The sequence below is a fragment of the Lissotriton helveticus genome, chromosome 8 (genome assembly GCF_964261635.1).
Source record: "Lissotriton helveticus chromosome 8, aLisHel1.1, whole genome shotgun sequence".
NCBI lineage: Eukaryota > Metazoa > Chordata > Amphibia > Caudata > Salamandridae > Lissotriton > Lissotriton helveticus.
This window is the reverse complement of record NC_136069.1, coordinates 618,471,201-618,496,127: the sequence shown is the minus strand read 5'-3', so window position 1 is coordinate 618,496,127 and position 24,927 is coordinate 618,471,201. Positions and strand designations below refer to the sequence as shown.

Below are 24,927 nucleotides of genomic sequence, written 5' to 3'. Positions count from 1 at the left end.
ATCGGCTCCCATTTATCAAATCCCTTTGTGTTCCACAGTTTACCTAATCTCTCCGAATCAAAAACCTGGGTTGCCAGTGTCAATTTGTCTTTCCACCCCAAAGAACTTATGGCATCATGCCAGATTTTTACTGCTTGTTTCGTCGGTCCCGTGAGACCGAGCTTCACCGGTTTGGAATACAGTGCCCTATTATATCTACCACCCGGGAGGAGCCATTTGTCCATAGCATATCCAGGATCTGCAACGAGCCCATATGTCCCATGATTAATAGCTGCCAGCTGGGAGGCCCAGTAATAACGCTTGATATCCGGGAGGGCGATACCTCCATCATACCACAGGAATGTCAGCTTGGCTAAAGCAATACGGGGCCTCCTCTCCCATAGCAAACTACGTTGTAACCCCTCTACCTCGCGGAAATAACTCGCGGGCACTACGTCCAAAGTAGCAGGGACATCATCTTGAAGAGGTCCGCTCGGCCCAACAAAGAGATCGGAAGCCTTCGCCAATCAGCGGAGTTACTCCTAAGCCTCTGCAAAGGGGGAAGAAGATTTTCAACATCTCTAGTTGTCGGATCCAGAGAGACAAAGATACCGAGATATTTCAATACACTCGTATTAATCTGGATGGGACAATTCCTCGGAGGACCCGGGCCTCTCCACTGAGGACATAACACAAAGATTCCCCCAATTAATGGAAAGACTGGAATTTTTACCAAAAGATGCTAGGACGTCATATACCACCATGAGGGATTTCCGAGGGGAGGTCAAATGGAGCAGAATATCATCCGCATATAGGGAGATCCGATCCTCCCACTCAGGGGACCATTGTATTCCACGGATTGATGGTTCCCAGCGGATCCAAGCCGCCAGGGGTTCCAAAGCTAGGGAGAAAAGGAGAGGAGAGAGGGGGCAGCCTGCCGCGTGCCCCATCCTAAATGAAAGGGTGCCGAGACTCGTCCATTAACCACTACCTGGTCGAGAGGCTCAGCGTATAATAACCGCACCCAACCAATAAATTCAGGTCCGAATCCAAATTTAGCCAGGACAGCCCATTCAACAGTATCAAAGGCCATTGTTGCATCAAGGGAAGCTATAACAGCTGGTTCCTGCAATGTGTGAGCTCTGGCTATCACGCCATTTAACCGTCTTAAATTCAAGGCAGTATTTCTATCGGGGATAAATCCTGATTGGTCTGTGTGGATCAACCCACTAATCACTTTTATCAATCTATTTGCAAGGATCTTGGCCAATATTTTGGGATCCGCATTTAATAAAGAAATAGGTTTATACGAGGCGCACTTATTTTTGGGCTTACCTTCCTTATGGATTACCACCACTGACGCCACTCTCTGGTCCCTAGGCAAGATTCCCTTCTCCCGGGCCTCAACAAACATACCTTTAAGGTAATGGGCTAGTCTATCTGATCTGAGTTTGTAAAGTTCAATTGGGAGTCCGTTAGGTCCCAGCGCATTGCCTGAGTTCAAAGAGCGGATAGCTTGAGCTATTTCATCAGCAGTCAGGGGACTATCCATAAAATCAATATCCTATTGAGACAAACAAGGAAGCCGTATATCACGAAGTAATAAATGGGAGTCCTCCTCCGATCCGAGACCGAGGCATAAACAGTCTGAAAATATTTTCCAAAGCTATCTACTATACTCTGGGGGTCCGTGAGCAACTCTCTTTTGTCCGTAACTAGTTCTAGGACAACGCGCCCGGCACTTTATTTCTTGTCCAGCCAAGCAATTAGCTTCCCTGCCTTATCTCCAAGATCATAGAGCCTTTCTTTCTGTTCCCTGTCGAGAGCTCTGGCCCTATCAGTGACTAATGAGTTATAATCATGTTGTTTTAGGCTCAAAACTTGCAATTTAGCTTGTGTCACCCCTTGCTCCAATTCCTCCTCCAATCTCCCAATCTCAGCTTCCGCCTCAACAATTTCTTTAGTGGATGGATAATTGATGTTTACAGTGAGCACTGAATGGGAAGCTTACATAAAAAGAAAAACGTGTAAACTGGCCATGCTAAGCATGCATTAACAAGCATATAGATGATTGTTGCATACTCTGTGTACTCATTGGAGATGAATATGTTGAGCTTTCAAGTCAGAAGAAGGATGTCTAATGAGTTTATGATGGATGTAGCCACAGTGCATGATGAAGTGAAGAAATGAATGAGAAAAGGTGCTAATTCTGTGCATTTTGTGGTCATGCATGGCATGATTTTGTCCACCCCTTGCATGATGCTGGTCCTGGATTCCACCACAGTGACAGTTATTGCCTCATTGTGAGCATCTATTCACATATACCATTGATCGAAGACCTGGCTTGAACCATATGCAAACATTCATATAAATCCAATTTGTCCATCCATAATTTACTCCTCAACTTCCCCTTTCATTCATCTTTATTATTCATCCATTCACACATTCATGCACTTTCATTCACTCGTTGCACCTGTTCATTGATCCATTCTTCCAACTATTGCCCAATCTTGCATTCACCCACTCTGTCATCTCTTCTCTCCACAAATCTGTCAGTCAATGAAAAAGCCATTTCCCTTATAATTAAAAGCCCTGTTGATTTTGTCAGTGATTCTTTTGTCTTTTACATATTGCTCCCTAAAGTTGTTTTGACAACATATGTAAGCAAAACTCCCCTTCTGTAATATAGCTTTATTTATTAATGTAGTTTTATTGTAACTTTTGGGTGCTAAGCTGCATACTTAAGAGACTTCATTGTGTTCAAACTGTCCTGTTCTTTAAGCTTTTTTTAACATTGCTTGCTCTGCTCCTACTGGTTGACGTCTGACAGGCACCTCTTACAAAGGGAATACACAAGAGAAAGGTTTCGAGGACATTCTTAGTTTAAATATGAACTTTCTCATTGAAATGCCTCAGTCCACTATCACCGCTCTGATATCGTTCAACTGTCACTTTTCTGGCAGTCTTTAATCATTGGAGTAGTGAACTGCTGTTGGCAGAGTAACATATATCCATTAAAATTGTTTTAAGTGAGAAAAATAGCCTGTGTCCCTAAGGTTGAGCTTTCATGAGTATATTTGGTTTGGGTGGGAGGATAAGCATCACATGAAAAAGAATCTCCATTCCCAAAATAAATTGACTCAGACGGCAAGATTTACAAAGCTTTGTTTGCTGTTAGGAGGTGTAGAATTACCATTCTCCTAAACATTTGTCACAGGACCTGATTTAGATTTATGTAGTCATGGAAATGTCTACAGTTTCTGGAGAAAGTTCTAAATTAAAAACAAAACCCTCCACTATATTTTATCTCTTGTGAAGGAAACTCCACTGCAGAAATGTTCTCTGGAGTAAGCAGTTCCTCCAAAAATCTGAATATATTTCACTTATCACCCAACTCTTAATCAAGAACTTGTTATTTTATCATTTTAACTTTTTATTCAAGTTGACCATGCAAACATAATAAATACCAGCAGCAGTGAAATGTGAATGCTCACACATTTGTTGTTACTGAATGCCAACTACTTTTTGTTATTTTGTTTGGGAATATTGAACTCAGCGGTTTATGTAAATAAATCTGTGATCTTTAAAGTTAAAGATCAGAAGTTACAATGTGTTTTAAGTAACCAAAACAAAATAAATCCCAGAATGTTCCTCCATTTTTTCAGGTCTCCTTTCCAGAATGTGTGAGGTGGATCTCAATAGAGTTTGACTCTCAGTGTGGCACAGCACAACCTGAAGATGTTCTGCGCTTGATGATTCCTGTCCGGATGATTCAGGGCGCAGGGTTTGGACCAAAGCATTCTCCTGTACATGAAAGTCTGAATTCATGGATCGAGTTGAAGAAATTCTCTGGATTTGCTGGATGGCCAACGATGATACTTATTTTACCTGGTAAAGTCTGAGTGAAGCACACTTTTTATTCCATTGTGCTTGCCAATTGATTATGTAGTTAAAATCAGTAAAACATTTTTTGTGAGCTCTTAATTTTTAGGATAATGCGTCCTCTTTCAGATTTGTTTTTGTAAATTCTCATCTTTTTTCATTCAGATTGAATGTCCTTAAAGGGGACCCAGAGCACGCATGCATGTTTGAAGATTTTGTCCATGCATCTGTATGCGCTCCCCTCCCTCTTCTTTTCTTTTCGTGATTGAGCAACACGCATTGCCTGCTGTGAGAGTTTTCCAAGCTTTTACTTTCTTTTTGGCATGGTGAGCAAAAGAATGATGGATTTAACCCAGATCGCTTGACTGGGGGTGAATGTTTTGATTTGTTCTGCATTCCGTCCATCAATTGTGTGTCTTTAGCTCATCTCAGGAGGACCGGCATCCACATGTTCCCTTACTTGGATGACAGGCCGATAGATTGCAAGCGAGCAACAGTGCTTGGCACACTCCCAGGCCGCCATAGATGCGTATTTACAGGACTTGACAATTCAAGGTACATGGACACTGCAACAACTGAGGTTCCACTTCAACTACCTGGATCTACTGGCCATTCACTTAGCTCTCAAAGCCATTTTCTGTCTCATTCAACACAAGGTGGTCCTTATCCCGACAGACAACATGACCGCTCCTCTCCAGGACCCCACACCCAGATTCCATAGGCTATGACCTATGGATGAACCGGTCAGGGATATTTGCCTACACTTTTCCACCAATCCAACTCCATCCATTCATGGTTCAGAGACAGCAAACATCCCTCGTTCTCACGGGTTCACCACCCTTCTCAACTTGTCCCTAGTGCCCCATGAGAAACTGCCCAACATGCCAGACCTTCTCAGTCAGGCACCCGAGACCCAAGCAGCTCAATCTAGCGATTTGGCACCTGAAGTCCTAGAATTTGGCTACCTCAATCTTCCACCTGCATGCATGACCATCCTCAAGGGAGGGCTTATTGTGCAACTAAATCTGAAAGATGTGTCCACTGCTGCCTCCATAATCACATTGACCCTCTCAAGCAAACAGTCCAAGACATAGTCTACTGCCTGCTTCATCTGCAGAAGTCAGGCCTTACCTACACGTCTGCCCATCTTTACTTACCTGCAGTTGCAGCTTACCTTCAGAATAGGGAACGCACTAGAGTCCTAGTCATCAAGGCATTCATGGAAGGACTCAAATGAGTCATTCCTCCCGAGTACATCAGTTTCCTGTTTGGGACCTCAACATTGTTCTAACATGACTCACGTGCCCTCCTTTTGAACACCTTCATTCGTGCCCCCTGCAGTTATTTTCCTGGAAGATGTACTTCTTGGTAGCTATACCTCTCTCAGGTGTTTAAGTGAGCTTCAAGCTCTTACCTCCCAGGAACCATTCTATCAGGTGCCTAGTGATAGTTGTCCTTAGTAACAATCCAGAATTTCTGCCTAAGGTGGTATATTAACTTAAATTAACCAAACCATAGAACTCCAGGTGTTCTTTCCTCACCCAAATTCCATGACAGAGAAAGTCCCTCACACATTAGACATCCGGAGTGTCATCATGTATTGCATTACCAGAACAAAACTCTTTCGCCAAAAGCAGCAGCTCTTTGTTTCATTCTCTGAATCATAGAAAGGCCATGCTCTCTCTGAATCTGGCATAGACAGGTGACTGGTCAATGCATTCAGCCTGGTTATGCCAAAGCTAAGCGGCAATTGCATGCCCCACCCAGGCCCGACTCTACCTTCAAAAAGGGGGCCTCCATAGCTTTCCTTGTTAACGTTCCCATAGCTGCTACTTGGTCCACTCCACCCACATTCACTAAACATTACTGTGTGGATGTCTTAGCATGTCAAAAGCCAATGGTGGCCAAACTGTGCTGCTCTACAACAGCCTCCAGCTAGCCACTGCTTATAGAAGAACTGATTAACAATCTATGCAGAGCATATGTGTCTACAATTACACACCACAACCAGAAAATGTTGCTTACTTTGTAACTATGTTTGTAGCATGTAATACTGTACATTCACGTGCGCCCACCCTCCTCACCAAAAGACTCAGGTTGTTGCAAGATGCCTTTCATTTTTGTTCTCTAGCATGGTCATTTTCTTTTGCTTTCTATGCTACATTTGCATGGAAATTTGTGTGGAAAAACAACACTAGATGGCAGGAGTTGTAGAACGTGTGAATCTACTGCACTACATGCCACAAACAGAAGCTTACATAATAAGTAACATTTTCCTTATAGGTGATTTCATAGGTACTGCATGTCGTGTGCAAGATGCTTCGTAATTGTTCAAAAGGAAAGATGGGAAAGTGGAAAAAGGAAATGCTCGATTGGGAGACTAGAACTTAAAAGACAGGACACTGTCATGTGGTCACAGTGCTGCCTTTTCTAATATGCTGGCCCTAGTGTGAGAAAGTGCCGTCTTTCTTGCATTGGTATGCCCCCACTTTTTGCTGAATTGCTGATGTGCTTTGACTGAGTGTGCCGTGGGCTCCTGCCAACCAGGTGCCCAGGGCCTGTGTTTCTTCCCTAAAACTGTGTTGAAACTAAAACCCAATTGGCCTCTCTGGCCACCTGCCAGCCCCTAGTAAATGGTACCCTAGGTACCCAGGTGACCAGAGGAGACCCCTAAGGGCTGCAGCACTTATTGTGCCACCCTTAGGGGCCCTGTACCCTGGCACCGACACACTGCCTTGGCAGGTTGAGTGTCTAAGTACAGAACTAAACAGAGTCGACATGGCACACATCCCTGTGGGCCATGCCCACAAACACACTGCCCTGGCATACATCAGCCACCCCTCTAGCTGGGGGCCCTATGCCAGTGGTGTGGGCACAGGTGCATGAGCCCTGTGCCCTTACAGTACCCAGGGCCATTCCTGGGCACTGTAAGTGCAGTTATACCATTAAGAGTATATGGTGCTGGGAGGTTGTCATTACGAACTCCACAGCACCATAATGGCTACACTGAAGACTGACAAGTTTGATATCAAACTTCTCAGCACATTAAACCCACACTGATGCCATTGTGGGATTTAATGTAAAATGCTCTACAGATGGCATCTTAGAGATGCTCCCTGAAACCCAACCTGCAATCCACGTCTTGGCTGAGAGGCTGCCTAGGCTGCCACACAGCAGACATGTTGCTGGACCCCTGGGTGGAGAGCCCTCGCTTTCCTGGGCCTGCAACAATGCACATTCTGTGACGAGGTGCCACGCCTCCTCCTCCAGGATGGGCAGGGGGAAGCTTCAAAGGCGTTCCGCCTTTGCGAGCTACTCCAGACCATTTGCTGTACTCAGCAACTGGCCCCCACCAGTTCTGACCCCCATTCTGGCAGGAAGACTGGGCAGGGGGAAGCTTCAAAGGCGTTCCGCCTTTGCGAGCTACTCCAGACCATTTGCTGTACTCCGCAACTGGCCCCCACCAGTTCTGACCCCCATTCCGGCAGGAAGACTGGGGGGAAGCCCTTCGTCAGGAAGGGGGGGGGTGCCAGCCTGTGCCAACTTCACCCATCAGGTGGGAGAGGCGAGGTGAAGCACGACCCCGGGCTCTGGCCATCTTGAAAATGGGGAGCGCTGCCCAATCACAGCTAGGCTCCTGCCCCCCTCCCTCAGGAGAGGAGCAGGCTACGGGGTGTACCCACCCCAGGACAGGGACCCATTGGTCCCTGCCCTTGCCCTACCGGTAAGGCCCCTAAATTTAGTATTTAGGGGCAGCATGAACCTTCCTTCCTCAGATCCCGATTGCAACAACAAGAAGACCAAGAAGACCTGCCGCGCAGCTGCCAACAAAATGGACGACGCCCACTGACTTGGCTCCAGAACCCTACAGGCCTTTTGATCCTTCTCCTGTGAAACACTGGCGTCTCCTGCGGACAGCAACCTCTACAACCCCGGAGGACCTGCCTGCCTTGAACCTTCCAAAAGACTGGGACTCCCACGGGCAGTGGTTCTGCTCCAACAGCAATACCCCTGGTGCCAGCCGGGAACCGCGAATCCAGCCCACTCTGCACCCGCCAAGCCCGGCCTGTGACTGAGTGACCCAAGACCACGAGGACGTCCCCCCGGCGACTGGGACCTGAAGTCCAGTGCCCAAAGACCCTCCTCGACGACGCCTGCAGCCTCAGAACCAGGGACCCCTCCAACCGTGACCAGCTGAGGGTAAGATTTTCCGATGCCAAAAGACAGCCCTGCACCCGGCACCCCACGGCCCCCTGTGCCCTCCTTTCAGCTACCTACCTCTTCTCCAAGATCCCAACTTACCTCTCGAAGTGGTAGTCGCACCTGAAGAATCTCCGCCCCCGAGCCTGTAGGTTTTGTTCACTTTTTAACTTTCCCATTGGATAACGTTGAGCCCCCGACGGCTCAAAAGCACCCTGCACCCAGCCGCCAGAGTGCCGCTGGAAGTGCAACTACTACCCTACTCTACTTCCCCACTTGCCCTGAGTAAGTGACCAGGAGCTCAGCTCCCATAGCTGCGTGGCCTGCTTGCTTGCAGCCACCAACCAAAGGCCCCCTACATTTTATTGGATTGCATTGGGCCTACTCTCTCTGCACCCGGCTACCTCTGTGCTGCTGAGGGTGTAACAACTGTACCTTTCTGACCCTGGGAGACCCCTGAGTCTATGCCCAGAACCATAACTCTACCAGTCGAGTACTTACCTACAAGCCGATAACTCATTTTCCTTCCATAGGTTAACATTGACTGGTTTTCACTTGAACTTTCTTCTAAGTGTGGAGTTTTGAAACTTTTAAAATATTCAACTAAAATCAGCCGAATAACGAATTCCGAAATACTCACCTGTGATCAGGAGAGAAGCCAGTACCGAACCGCAAAAGTAATCCTAACTGTACTCACCAGTTACCTGCATTTTCTTCCATATGGAATCATTGACAGATTTTCGGTGAAATTTCTTCTGAGTGTCGATTTTTGAAAACTCCAAATATTCTTTAAAAATTGTACCTAATACTAAAACATAATTACTTACCTGTCTTAGGTAGAGGTCCCAGTGCTGAACTTAGGAGTCCAGTACTGGATTACAAAAGTAACAAGAACCTACTTTACCTGTGACTTGTATTTCCTCCCATAGGATAACATTGCATGGTTTTCATTGAAAAGTTTCTAAGTGTAAACTTTGAAAATACATTTATATTCTTTAAAAATCACAACTGTAACCAAAACGCTTTTACTTAACTGTTTACGGCTTAGGTCCTGGGACTGAATCCAGGATCCAGTCCTGTGGTTAGAAAAGTAATCCTTAAAGTAATAAACTGCATTTATGTAGAAAAACTCATTGAGCTCCATGTTAAATGGTGTTTAGAATTGTGTTGCCTATTGCAACCACTGTAGCTATTGTACTTGCAAAGTCTATTGCCTTTCTGCAAAGTAATTACCTAAAGTCAATCATATTGAGAAAAGTATATTTTGATACCTGTTGGTTCTAAAATAAAACTATATCTTTTGATATAAAAACAATTGGCCTAGAGTTCAGTTCTTGAGTGTGTGAAACCTTTTGCTGACTGAGTGTGTATAACAAGTGCTTTACACTGTCCTCTGATACTGCCTTACTGCTCGATCATGCTACCACTTTAGAGAGTGAGGTCATATCTGACTTTAACCTCTGTAATACCTCTGGAGACTGGGGACTCTATACACACTGTACCTTACTTTGGTTCAGTATATATAGAGCCACTTTCTTACACCTAGTGACAGCGTAAACAATTTTTCAACCAAGGAATTTCTGTGGAGGAGCCAGATTCAGGCCTACCACTCGGGACTCAATTTAATCTTGGGTTCTTAGTGCACTTCCCACAAATTCTCCTCAGTGCCCTCCATGGGTCTTCATTTAATCAGGCACTTCTGGACTCCGACCAGGCATAGGCCTTTACTTCTCTTGAAAGATTATGACCATGAACCAGAAGTTGAATAGTAAGCAATAGGATTATGCCTCTATGATCATTTCAGAGGGATTTGGGGTTTACTGTAATCCTGCAAAAGGATGGTACATGAAGCCAAGTTACATATGCATTCCCTGATGCCTCTTCTGGAAGCACACTAGGACCAACTGCTGGGCAGCCAGCTCCCCAGTTCATGGTTCCATCCCTGTAACTATGAGCAAGCACTCCCAAGATCACTGGTCAGTCCATACACAGCTTACTGTTCCAACTGACCCAAAAGAGTATGTGTTGAAAGGCTAGTTACAGTGAACTCTGAGTCATTGGCCTGTGGGACAAAGCAGACTGCTGTGCATTAACACATTGGAGCTAACACCAATCTTTCTCGCTTTCAATCCTTTCTCGCAGTGGTGAAATCCAAAGAGGTGGTGATCCACAAAGCTGATGATCCACAAAGCCAAAGTCCTACTCTCTGTGAGGATAGAAAGAAACACCCACTTGCCATAGCGTTGGTTGTAAATTCATAGGAACACACTAGTCACTTGATATGGCATGTTCCTCCTGGTCTCCTGCATTCCATGATTGATTACTTCAAAGAAGATAGCCTGTGCAGATGTTTTAACTTGTTAGAAAAGTGAGAAATCTGCAATCAAATCCATCAACACCATCTTTGGGATCCGGGGGTTATCCATCCATACTCAACTACACCACTTGTTTGAGTTTATGGGTAAATAGGTAATTTCATGGAAGGTCAAAGGGCCTGGTCTTTTATGGGATGGTCCGTGTTAGATGAACGGAACATTCATAAATATGTGCCCTTTACTCCTGAGAGTCCTGAAGATTGAGGGTTCTTTTTACTTTAGTTGCTCTCTCATGGTTTCATCTGCTTCAGAAGAACCCCATCTACCCGTCGCATTTAGGGCCGCCTGGTGGTTTGAGGGAGGAAAATGCTGCAGTCCTCGTACCGATACCCAGCTTGTGCTTATGATTTACAAGGAGCTAACTTTCACACACCTAAGTCTTTGATCAGGGACTTGAACATCCTAGCTGCTACAATGCAACCCTCTAGCAGAGCTCTCTCTAGAAGAAGAAAATGCTAGGATACTGCAATTGGGCACTGGAGAAAAGCATCATCTGGTTGAAACTGGTGCAGGTTGACTTAGCTTGTGCCCTTGAACTACAGGATCTGAGAGCCCTTGCCAAAATGGCCATTAAAAGACATCTGATGGGCCTGTTGTATCAGTTTCTACCAATATGGCACTTTTTGAAGCTTTAACCAGTCATACGAATGTTGAAGTGAAAACCTTTTGAGCCAGTGATCTTATGCGACAAGAGGCTTCTTCATGAAAGACAATTTATGTGGAAACCATCATCGTACAGCTGCATATGCAAGCTATAATACTTTTACGCATTAGATTCATTCCCTGTTTTCACCCAGGACATATTTGCTTGACTTTTTATACCTTTGTTCCAAAGGTTCTGTCAGAATTTCATTTAAGGGAGATTGTTCTTCAGACACTCTTTTCACCTCCACATAACGTCTCAATTGATTAGGCTCTTCAGAACCCTGATACAAGGCACACTCAGAACTTTCACCTTTAAAAAGACATGGAAATACTATCTACCAGCCATTTGTAACTTTGGAATGCAGTCATGTTTCCTGTGCGACTGCAAAGCTACAATTGCCAATTGGATAGTGCTCTTGATAACCCATTGCTATACTGTCTGTAGGAAACTGGCTTTTTATGTAGTATACCAAAACAAGGAATGTAGAAATTCCAGACAACCCTTATTGGCTTACAGGGCTTCAATTAATTATCCCAAATGCTCTCTTTTGTGGTAGTGTGGGCGGGCAGTTTAAGCTCATCAGAGAGTAGTGTTAATGCATTTGTTGAAGACACAGAATCAATAAATGAGGCCCACACTCAAGAAGAAACTCAAAACCAATTTTAGAAAAAATTAATATTTTTACATTATTTTAACACCAAGATCTTCGTAATTGGGTAAGTACTTTTCAATTTTTATCAGTTTTTGCAGGAAATTAAAAATCTTCACACAAATGCGTTTTTGCATAGCAGTGCTTTCCAGTCGAGAAAGAATCTCAGGGGTCCCCTTAAGGTAATTCGGGGGTCAAGGTCCAAAGTACCACCAGCAGTTCTAGTGTATATGCCCTGTAGTGTCTGGGTGCTGGACGGGTTGGTAACCTTGCGAGCAACACTGTAGGAAAATGGGCGGGCACCTAGAACCAGGCTCCAAACGGGGACTTGTAGACAAGTTCGGAAGCTTCCAGCGTGGGGGTGGGTTGCGGGCCCTGTTCATGGTGGTCCTGGGAGCAGGTGAGCACTGTAGGTTGTCGTGGTCTCGGGCTGTGGAGCTCAGGTGCGCACTCGGTGCTGGCCTTTGCGGTGTCGACATCCCTCGTCGGCTGCTTGGTCTTTGCGGTGGTGGAGTCTGGATTGGACTTAAACAAGCTTTGGTTGCTGCAAGGGGTCCAGTACTGCTGATATTGTTGCAGGGCAGCCCCGGTTGATCCTGTTCTATTCTCACTTGGTGGGGAGATGGATCTGACCTCTTCCTAAGTGGCTGCTGCGGCTGCTGCGTTGGTAGACCTGGTAGTCAGCAGAACGGTGAACTGGACATTGCAGTTGGTGCCTGCAGTTTGCTGGGAAGTGGCTCCTCCATTTCAAGGGAGTTGCTGATGGCTTGGCGAAGTGCTGAAGGCCCTCTGAGGTTTTTGGAGGATGCACAGCTGCCGGATGAGTCGGATTGTCCAGACAGGAGCAGACAGGAAGGGTTTGGCGTCAAACTCCTACATCAGTCCGCAGTTCTTGCCTCTGTCCTCTTCTTACTTCATAAAAGTAACAAAAAGGGGGAGTGAGAGAGAGTTTATTGGATTCGTTCTCCCTATCAGTACATGCATAAACAGTAAGAATCCAACTATGAATAGAGTGTGTTCCCTACAGTGGTAGGGAGCACACAGTGTTTGTAAAATACCCCTCACACACCAAAAGGACCCTTGGTGTCATGCTTCATCATTGGGGTCTTCGCACCCCTCTACGGGATGTGGCGTGCTGCGACCTACCGCTATGCAGGAGCACTTACTTTTGTATCTATGTGTGGTGCATGTGAGGGTTTCCAAAAATTACAATGTGCGTGAGTGGTGGGGTTATCAAGTGAGTGATAGTAAAGTTTAAAAAGGACCTGGCTCGTGGGGTGGAAAACATTTTTTTTAATGGGCCCCCGGGCTGGTACTACTAAAAACGTGAAGTTGGAGGTATTTATGCAATATAATGTGCATTACCTCCTGTGTGCGTCGACATGTTTCGGAGTGTGAACTCCTTCAGGACGGGGTGCACAAATCCCCTATCCTACTCACGTATCTTTACAAATAAATTTTGGGGATAATTATAGAAAAGTGCAATGTAATGCAGGCTAAATGTAACTACAACTTGAAAGTCAATGGTTTCTGCCACTTACAAAACCTGAAAGGAAAAAACAGTGGTCTGGTGATCCGTTCCCCATAGTTTGGAAGGTCAGTGACCTGTAATAATATATATAATTATATATAGTGTGGGCTGCTATCACTAGACACATGGTGTCATACTATCCGTGAGGTCGTGCCCTGTAAAAAAAAATACCACATACATACAAAAAACATAAAACACACGCTCTATTTGTTAAGGATAATTCAGTTTCTGTCTCATTATATCAGGTTTTTTTTTATCTGATAAGTTGGTTAGTTCATACGCTTTTAGACCATCTGGAATGCCTCATGAGCCTCTTAACGTAGGGGTTGTCGTGCCAAACTGCTACCTGTAAGGAATACGCATTTTTAGAATCCCAAATTACTCACATAGTAGTTGGTAGACCTCCTTTGTGGTACCGCTACCATACTCTCGATCTGGAGGAGAGATTCGCTCCGTCTTGCCACGCACGCGGCTCTGCTGTGAGTACGGTGTCTGTACGTGGGCCTCGCCCTTTTATTGGTTAGTTAATTAACCTGGTAAATTACCGGAAATAGTAGCCAGCCCATATTTGGGTAGTCCGGTTTTTGCTTGTGATTGCGCTAACTAGTGGACACGCGCTGGAACGAGACGTTGCTCTCCTGCCGGCGCACGTGTCGGTGCGAGATGCTACTTTCTAGCGCGTGCGCTCAGAGGCCAGTTGGGATCTGTAAGCTGTTGGATTGGAGAGTGCGCATGCGCGTACACAGTTAATACCATTACAGTACTAGTTTCTTGGTAAAGAGGTCTTGATAGGATAGAAAATATGCTCTCTAAAGAGCTGCTGGTCTGCCCGCGTGTGTGTAGAATGAATGCTATAAATAATGTTCATCTTACAGTGAGTCACTCGGCAAAGTTGTTAGATTGGAGAGTGCGCATGCGCATACACAGTTAATACCATTACAGTTAATACCATTACAGTGCTTGTTTCTTGGTAAAAAGTGGGATAGAACACGGGCTCTCTAAAGAGAGGCTGGTCTGCCTGCGTTTGTGTAGACTGAATGCTATAAATAATGTTCGTGTTTTTAGAGAGCACTTGGCAAATACAACAGGTCTATGACTATGAGTAATTTGATTATGCAAGGCATGTAGTGTATCAATTCAAAAGGCCCCAAGGGATCTCATCATTGAGGCCTATGACATGCGTGCCAAGGCGGAACACCCAGCGCTGTTCTTTCTCGAAAAGGCCATTCTCACTCAGCAGTTGTTCTATCACGGTCCATTTTAGGTCATTGACAGTGTCCAGCCTCTAGAAAATGGGTAGCCATTTTTGTGGTGCTTTTTTTGCAACGCACGTTGCTTTTGTGTTCACTTAGTCGTGTTTTTACAGCTCGTATGGTCATGCCTATATATTCTAGGCCACATATACAAATGACCATGTAAACTACATTTTTAGGTCGAGCTCGACCTGCATTCAATACGAAAGCATTGATTGCTGTCTGCTCGACAACTATTGTCAGCCGTATTTGGGAATGTAGACACGAGTCAGACGCGTGCCTGTTCATTGTCAGTTTTGACCGCGGGAGCGCGCTGCTGGCTGCTTGCCGTGTGTGCAGTGTCAGTTTCGCTTTCATCAGTTTCGTTTTTCCAAGGCTGCCTTTCAATGAACACGCTCGCTGTGAGCATTATTTCCAAAGCTGGCTTTGAATCATTATTTCCAAAGCTGCCTTTCAATTAACACGATTACTTATTTGCGACATGTTTTCACTGAAAACCTACGTTTAAATTAAAGGTTGATTCCAGTCGCCAACAAAGTCGGCATTTTTAAAAGCTATAGCCTTTGATCAGTTTCGTTTCTCCAAGGCTGTCTTTCAATTAACACACTCACTGTGAGCATTATTTTTAAAGCTGGCTTTCAATCATTATTTCCAAACATTCACGAATATTTATTTGTTTGCCTATTTTGCTTTTGTTTTTCCAAGGCTGCCTTTCAATGAACACGCTCGCTGTGACCATTATTTCCAAAGCTGGCTTTGAATCATTATTTCCAAAGCCGTCTTTCAAGTAACACCATTACTTATTTGCCGACATGCTTTTACTAAAAAGGTACGTTTAAATTAAAGGTTGATAACCGTCGCAAATGAAGTTGGCATTTTTAAAAGCTATATATAGCCTTCCATCAGTTTCGTTTCTCGAAGGCTGTGTTTCAATTAACACGCTCGCTGTGAGCATTACTTTTAAAGCTGGCTTTCAATCATTATTTTCAAACATTCACGATCACTTATTTGCCTATTATGCTTAGCCAATGTTTGGAATATGGTATGTGTGATAAGTTTTTCATATTCACGTACGCCTTATATTAAGTCAGCATTTTTAGGGAGCGTAAGTGCGTTTATGGTTTTTAATTAATACGGCCGAATATGCTCAGAAAAACGCTTTAAACAGCATGATTAAAGTGCAGCTGAAAAGCTATGCCATACCCAGTTGGCGCCATGCAAATGGAAAGCACTTTGCCACTAGCTGTCTGAGAAGTTTTAGTTTGTGTATTGTATTCTGAAGCCGGCGCCATGCAAACGTAGACATTGGTTGTCTTTTAAAAGATGGTGTCATTTGAAGCCAGTTACTCGAGAGTGGGGAAGTTTGCAGGATGCTTTAAAACAGCGTGATGGTGAATAGCTGCTGAAGACTGTGATATTTTGTGAGTTAGCCACTATCAGATGTCACATGCTAATTTGGTGGCTTCTTTATTATGTAAGAGCTGTGCTAAAAGTAGCAGAGATACGTCTAATGCTAACTTGCCGCCGCCATGTCTGGGATGCAAATGTGGCCTCATGCAAAAAAGTGTGGTGTTTTTTATTTTTATATCGTACGACCGTAAAGTCATTGTGCTACATATTAACATTTTAGAATTATAGTACGTAACATTTAAAAGCAATACTACTAAAATAAAGAATATAGACTGAACGGACAACGTGCCTTTACGCTTCAAGGAGTGCGTGTGACTGCGTGTGTATACATGTGTTTGTGTGCATGTGTGTTTTTTAAGCTCCAGCAAGTGCGTGTAAGTGCATGTGTACACACCTGTGTGTGCGCGTGTATGCGTGCGTGTTTGTGTATGCGTGTATGCAAGTACCATGGCACACAGTCACTAAAGAGTATGTTTTTGTAAATATGGCATTCCAAATAGGCTTCGGGCGTGCTCTTGACAGTCACATAGTCCTTACAAGGAAAGAGTCTAGGTTACATGACGGAGTCCAGTAAGCGTTAGCAATGTTACTACAAGCTGCTAGAATTGTAATGCTTGTAAACAATCAATACTAACAATATTACTACGTTGAGAATACTCACTGGACGCACAACATGCTTACGCTCAAGCAAGTGCTAATAAAAGCTTAACATTATGTCTAAACACATTCATACGCCTGCTAATGCTTAAAGTGCGTATGCATAATATTTTCAGGCCTTCTGTTTAAGTAAAAATGCGTTTTCAGCAGGTAATGATATTTTAGCAAATAACGATGACATCCTTGCCTTTATAAACAATGAAAAACAATGAAAATAACACAAACATAACAACGATTTGCAATACTAGCAGTATTACTACATTAAACATAATGACTAAATGCACAATGTAGGTCAGACGAGTGCTCATGAAAGCCTGAGACCATATGTAAACACATTCATGCGCATTGTAAATTTGAAAGTGCATATGCATAATATTTTGAGACTCCATTTAATTAAAAATGCAATTTCAACAACTACTGATATTTTATAAAATAATGATCACATCTTTGCCTTTTCAAATAATGAGCATGACACAAACATAACCACAAAACGTTTTGTTTCGATTTTACAAAAACGTGTGTATATTTCTCAGTAACTGAATCGCTTTTAAGAAACGAAACTGCTTCCATGCTATAGTTCACCTTTGTGCTTTCGTTTCTATTGACATTTAGCAGACAAGTTCCTTTCACACTTGGCCATTTTCACACTAACTCTACGCATTTCCTCCCCTTGCGTCTCTTGCATTTTATTGCCCTAAAACACACACACACACAGGCGCGCGCACACATACACACGCTGCCGGCCCCCCACCCCCCCTTCCTGCACACACACACATACAGACACGCACACACACACACGCACGCATACACACGCCGCCGCCCCTACCCCCCTGCACACGCACACACACACACACACACCCGCCCCATGCACCGGGAGATCTGCCATACCCCCGAATCGGTACTTACTGGTTATGCGCCGGAGCGGTCAGCGGAACTTTCGCCTCTTCCTCCTCGTACTCCGGCCGTCTAACATCGCAAGGAGCGGCGGTTGCAGGCCCCCAGCGTAGGAAACAGGCCCCGCGGTGCACACACTGGGCGGGGGGCACTACCAGGAGCGGAGTCTTCGAAACAGAAGAGGAAAAGGGGGCGAGACCCACGACGCGCAACACGGCACAGGGAGGCCGTGCGCGCCAGGCCTCTGTGGCTGCCTGGAACGTGTGCGCGCGCTCCCCAGACTGTCGCGAGCACGCCTCCTTCTGGCTACTAGCTGTGCGTGCACTGTCCCAGCCGCCGCGGTCACAGCGGGCCGCCTCTCCTCTCAGCTGGTATAGTTTTAAAGTCCGGATTTAAGCACTAACGCAAACTATCCTAATTCTTTTCTATAAAATTAGTATGCAGTTTAATTAGCTTTACATTCGTTTTTTTCTTATGTTTCATTATCGCATATAATTGTCAGATTTTTTTAAACTAACCGTTTTTGTTCGATAACTGTGATTCGAGCGTATAATAGAATTGTTAATGTTTTAAAAAAGGTTGTAATGCTACATCGAAAGGATGTCCTATTGATCTGACTTGTTCTACTCAGGGTGACCTGTTCGGCATGCCACAGGCAGGGCCTCCGTGTTCAGAATTCATACCCCATTTAATCCGCGGCTACTTGCGGATGTGTCGCCCTGCTCCAGCTGTGCCTGGGCTGCCTTCAGCTGGCAGCCTTTCAGCGTCCGTCTCCAGGGTCAGCCACCTGCGATGCTCCAACACTCCGCAGCGTGTGGGCCAGGGACAGGGGGGCTCGAAGTCAATGAGGCCTCATAATCAGAGCCGGCTCGCCTCTTTGGAAAACTCAGAGTTCAGCAAAGCAACAACATTATCACGTTACTGAAAGGAAAATAATTGTTCGTCTAGCAGGGTTATTATACTGCAAACATGTACTATCCTTGATGATGCGGCACTTAAGCTCTTCGTGGAGTTGGGTACCCGGAAGTGCTCTTACATCCACATTAGAAAAATAAATGCACTGCTGCAGCAAAAAGGCAAATTCATTTTAACCTTTTCTTCAGCAAATGTAAGGTGGAGAGTTGAACTAGGGCGAACATAGACCAAAATAATGTTTCCCTTTTTTGTTGTTTGTACATGTTTGGAAAGACAGATAATACATGTTGTAATTTTTTCAAATATGAAAGATGATTCTCAATTTGAGGGACTGCCAAGTTTGTTCCATATTTAGTTCGTAAGCAGCAAGCAGTGTGAAGTCCGTTTCCTCTATTTTTAAAGGAATTAAAGAATTATGCTTTCTGTATTAAAATCACTTTTACACATGTAAAATGTTTTATGAGCTTACTGTGTATAGTTAGTGATATGGTTGGCAATCCACTTACTCACCTCTAGCCCTAGTACAATAATCTTACATCACTTGATGTTCGCTCTGCCTGCCCTAATACAACACATATTGCATTACAAATGCTATAGGTGTCACATTTGCGAAAGTTAAAAATATTGGCATTGTAAATGCCAAAGCTATTAATTTCGCTATTTTTAAAACCAACACATAAATAAAATATTTGTCATTTACAATACCAATAGCTCAAACTTTCCTAATGCGAGACCTATTGCATTGCAAATGCTTGTTGCTATTGCAATTAGTCAGTTTACGTTGGTCCCACTTGGTTCCGTTCCTGAATGTCAACTGCTTACTTTTCTTTGTCAGATGGCAACTGCTGCAGTTGCCGCATGGAAAATGCCCTTGTATTCCATGTAGGGATGGTGTGGCTAGGTGGTTCTTGTTGGGACGTGTGTGGACAAGAATGTCCTTGAGATTACGCCTCCGTCTATGTGCAAACATGGGTTTTTCCAGGGTCAGATCTCCACATGTCAGTATGCGCCAGTGCTTTACAATTTTGGAGACCTCATTTGAATGTGAGCTATATGTAGTTACACAAATCGGTCTTCTTTGTTCAGTCTGAGTTTTGACCTTATCCTCAAGGAGGGCCTCCCTGTTGTTGTTTCGTGCTCTTTTCAGGGCCGAATTGATAATCCGGTCCAGGTACTGTGTGTTCTGTAACTTAGTTTTCAAATCAGTTGCCTGTGATTTGAACATTGCTACATCTGTACAGTTTATCCGCAGGTGCAAGAATTGGCCATACGGTCGATTTTCGCGGAGGTGTTGAGGGTGGAAACTGTCAAACCTCAGGAGGCAATTTCTGGCCGTTGGCTTGAAATGTGTGGTTGTTTTTAATGTGCCTGGAAGAGGTACATAGATGATGTTTTCGTCATCTGGCAAAGAGATCTACTGTCACTAGAGAGCTTTATGGAATGGTTGAACACACAAAACACCTACCTAAAATTTACCAGTACGGTCTCCAAAGACTCCTTGGTTTTTCTAGACTTGAATATTTACCATGAGGGTGGCACATTAAAAACAACCACACATTTCAAGCCGACTGGAATCCTTGAGGATAAGGTCAAAACTCAGACTGAACAAAGAAGACCGATTTGTGTAACCACATATAGCTCACATTCAAATGAGGTCTCCAAAATTGTAAACAAGCACTGGCGCATACTGACATGTGGAGATCTGACCCTGGAAAAACGCATGTTTGCACATAGACGGGGGCGTAATCTCAAGGACATTCTTGTCCACACACGTCCCAACAAGAACCACCTAGCCACACCATCCCTACATGGAATACAAGGGCATTTTCCATGTGGCAACTGCAGCAGTTGCCATCTGACAAAGAAAAGTAAGCAGTTGACATTCAGGAACGGAACCAAGTGGGACCAACGTAAACTGACTAATTGCAATAGCAAAAATGTAGTTTACATGGTCATTTGTCCATGTGGCCTAGAATATATAGGCATGACCACACGAGATGTAAAAACACAACCAAGTGAACACAAAAGCAACGTTCGTTGCAAAAAAAAGCACCACAAAAATGGCTACCCATTTTCTAGAGGCTGGACACTGTCATTGACCTCAAATGGACAGTGATAGAACAACTGCAGAGTGAGAATGGCCTTTTCGAGAAAGAACAGCGCTGGGTGTTCCGCCTTGGCACGCATGTCATAGGCCTCAATTATGAGATCCCTTGGGGCCTTTTAAATTGATACACTACATGCCTTGCATAATCAAATGACTCATAGTCATAGACCTGTTGTATTTGCCAAGTGCTCTCTAAAAACACGAACATTATTTATAGCATTCAGTCTACACAAACGCAGGCAGACCAGCCTCTCTTTAGAGAGCCCGTGTTCTATCCCACTTTTTACCAAGAAACAAGCACTGTAATGGTATAACCTAGACTCTTTCCTTGTAAGGACTATGTGACTGTCAAGAGCACGCCCGAAGCCTATTTGGAATGCCATATTTACAAAAACATACTCTTTAGTGACTGTGTGCCATGGTACTTGCATACACGCATACACAAACACGCACGCATACACGCGCACACACAGGTGTGTACACATGCACTTACACGCACTTGCTGGAGCTTAAAAAACACACATGCACACAAACACATGTATACACACGCAGTCACACGCACTCCTTGAAGCGTAAAGGCACGTTGTCCGTTCAGTCTATATTCTTTATTTTAGTAGTATTGCTTTTAAATGTTACGTACTATAATTCTAAAATGTTAATATGTAGCACAATGACTTTACGGTCGTACGATATAAAAATAAAAAACACCACACTTTTTTGCATGAGGCCACATTTGCATCCCAGACATGGCGGCGGCAAGTTAGCATTAGACGTATCTCTGCTACTTTTAGCACAGCTCTTACATAATAAAGAAGCCACCAAATTAGCATGTGACATCTGATAGTGGCTAACTCACAAAATATCACAGTCTTCAGCAGCTATTCACCATCACGCTGTTTTAAAGCATCCTGCAAACTTCCCCACTCTCGAGTAACTGGCTTCAAATGACACCATCTTTTAAAAGACAACCAATGTCTACGTTTGCATGGCGCCGGCTTCAGAATACAATACACAAACTAAAACTTCTCAGACAGCTAGTGGCAAAGTGCTTTCCATTTGCATGGCGCCAACTGGGTATGGCATAGCTTTTCAGCTGCACTTTAATCATGCTGTTTAAAGCGTTTTTCTGAGCATATTCGGCCGTATTAATTAAAAACCATAAACGCACTTACGCTCCCTAAAAATGCTGACTTAATATAAGGCGTACGTGAATATGAAAAACTTATCACACATACCATATTCCAAACATTGGCTAAGCATAATAGGCAAATAAGTGATCGTGAATGTTTGAAAATAATGATTGAAAGCCAGCTTTAAAAGTAATGCTCACAGCGAGCGTGTTAATTGAAACACAGCCTTCGAGAAACGAAACTGATGGAAGGCTATATATAGCTTTTAAAAATGCCAACTTCATTTGCGACGGTTATCAACCTTTAATTTAAACGTACCTTTTTAGTAAAAGCATGTCGGCAAATAAGTAATGGTGTTACTTGAAAGACGGCTTTGGAAATAATGATTCAAAGCCAGCTTTGGAAATAATGGTCACAGCGAGCGTGTTCATTGAAAGGCAGCCTTGGAAAAACAAAAGCAAAATAGGCAAACAAATAAATATTCGTGAATGTTTGGAAATAATGATTGAAAGCCAGCTTTAAAAATAATGCTCACAGTGAGTGTGTTAATTGAAAGACAGCCTTGGAGAAACGAAACTGATCAAAGGCTATAGCTTTTAAAAATGCCGACTTTGTTGGCGACTGGAATCAACCTTTAATTTAAACGTAGGTTTTCAGTGAAAACATGTCGCAAATAAGTAATCGTGTTAATTGAAAGGCAGCTTTGGAAATAATGATTCAAAGCCAGCTTTGGAAATAATGCTCACAGCGAGCGTGTTCATTGAAAGGCAGCCTTGGAAAAACGAAACTGATGAAAGCGAAACTGACACTGCACACACGGCAAGCAGCCAGCAGCGCGCTCCCGCGGTCAAAACTGACAATGAACAGGCACGCGTCTGACTCGTGTCTACATTCCCAAATACGGCTGACAATAGTTGTCGAGCAGACAGCAATCAATGCTTTCGTATTGAATGCAGGTCGAGCTCGACCTAAAAATGTAGTTTACATGGTCATTTGTATATGTGGCCTAGAATATATAGGCATGACCATACGAGCTGTAAAAACACGACTAAGTGAACACAAAAGCAACGTGCGTTGCAAAAAAAGCACCACAAAAATGGCTACCCATTTTCTAGAGGCTGGACACTGTCAATGACCTAAAATGGACCGTGATAGAACAACTGCTGAGTGAGAATGGCCTTTTCGAGAAAGAACAGCGCTGGGTGTTCCGCCTTGGCACGCATGTCATAGGCCTCAATGATGAGATCCCTTGGGGCCTTTTGAATTGATACACTACATGCCTTGCATAATCAAATTACTCATAGTCATAGACCTGTTGTATTTGCCAAGTGCTCTCTAAAAACACGAACATTATTTATAGCATTCAGTCTACACAAACGCAGGCAGACCAGCTTCTCTTTAGAGAGCCCGTGTTCTATCCCACTTTTTACCAAGAAACAAGCACTGTAATGGTATTAACTGTAATGGTATTAACTGTGTATGCGCATGCGCACTCTCCAATTTAACAACTTTGCCGAGTGACTCACTGTAAGATGACCATTATTTATAGCATTCATTCTACACACACGCAGGCAGACCAGCAGCTCTTTAGAGAGCATATTTTCTATCCTATCAAGACCTCTTTACCAAGAAACTAGTACTGTAATGGTATTAACTGTGTACGCGCACGCGCACTCTCCAATCTAACAGCTTACAGATCCCAACGGGTCTCTGAGCGCACGCGCTAGAAAGTAGCATCTCGCACTGACACGTGCGCCGGCAGGAGAGCAACGTCTCGTTCCAGCGCGTGTCCACTAGTTAGCGCAATCACAAGCAAAAACCGGACTACCCAAATATGGGCTGGCTACTATTTCCGGTAATTTACCCGGTTAATTAACTAACCAATAAAAGGGCGAGGCCCACGTACAGACACCGCACTCACAGCGGAGCCGCGTACGGGGCAAGACGGAGCGAATCTCTCCTCCAGATCGTGAGTATGGTAGCGGTACCACAAAGGAGGTCTACCAACTACTATGTGAGTAATTTGGGATTCTAAAAATGCGTATTCCTTACAGGTAGCAGTTTGTCACGACAACCCCTACGTTAAGAGGCTCATGAGGCATTCCAGATGGTCTAAAAGAGTATGAACTAACCAACTTATCAGATCAAAAAAACCCTGATATAATTATGAGACAGAAACTGAATTATCCTTAACAAATAGAGCGTGTGTTTTATGTTTTTTGTATGTATGTCTTGTATGTGGTATTTTTTTACAGGGCACAACATCACGGATAGTATGACACCATGTGTCTAGTGATAGCAGCCCACACTATATATAATTGTATATTTTTTTTATAGGTCACTGTACCTTCCAAACTATGGGGAACGGATCACCAGACCACTGTTTTTTCCTTTCAGGTTTTGCAAGTGGCAGAAACCATCGACTTTCAAGTTGTAGATACATTTAGCCTGCATTACATTGCACTTTTCTATAATTATCAAAAAAAAAATTTTTTTGTAAAGATACGTGAGTAGGGTAGGGGATTTGTGCACCCTGTCCTGAAGAAGGAGTTCACACTCCGAAACATGTCGACACACACAGGAGGTAATGTACATTATATTGCATAAATACCTCCAACTTCACGTTTTTAGTAGTACCAGCGCGGGCCCATTAAAAATTCTTTTTTTTCCACCCCACGAGCCAGGTCCTTTTTAAACTTTACTATCACTCACTTGATAACCCCACCACTTACGCACATTATAATTTTTTGAAACCCTCACATGCACCACACATAGATACAAAAGTAAGTGCTCCCGCGTAGCCGTAGGTCGCAGCACGCCGCATCCCGTAGAGGGGTGCGAAGACCCCAATGATGAAGCACGACACCAAGGGTCCTTTTGATGTGTGAGGGGTAATTTACACACACTGTGTGCTCCCTACCACTGTAGGGAACACTCTCTCTTCTTACTTCAGTCAGAGGAATCGGAGTTCCTGGTGGTATGAGGCCACCTAAATACTGAATTTAGGGGAGTGAAGGGTAGTAGCCAATGGGCTACTTACCCTTGAGGTCACTACACTCCCTGTATGATCACTCCCTGTGGGGAGTAGGCATACCCCCATCCCAGAGTTCCTAATTCCACCAAAATCAAGATGGTGGAATCCTTCCTTCGTGGAACACATCCGGCAGCCTAACTTAAGGATGTGACTAGCCCGGTGGTGCAACAATCCTACTTGCTTTTCTAGTTTTCCACTTGTCCTGGTGCCAGATGGGCCTTATGGAGGGGGTAGCTTCTCCATGGTCTGGGTTAAGGCGAGGCCA

At 44.1% G+C, this 24,927-nt stretch overlaps 1 protein-coding gene across 5 annotated transcripts in view; it reads left to right on the top strand.

Moving 5' to 3' along the window:
* MYCBP2 (MYC binding protein 2) overlaps positions 1-24,927 on the top strand; it is a 1,909,483-nt gene that overhangs the window by 819,279 nt on the left and 1,065,277 nt on the right. For all 5 annotated transcript variants that reach the window (XM_078657470.1, XM_078657469.1, XM_078657471.1 and 2 more), the window contains one exon: positions 3,645-3,870. In XM_078657470.1, the coding sequence (XP_078513596.1) occupies positions 3,645-3,870 (226 nt within the window). The remainder of the gene's footprint in view (positions 1-3,644; positions 3,871-24,927) is intronic.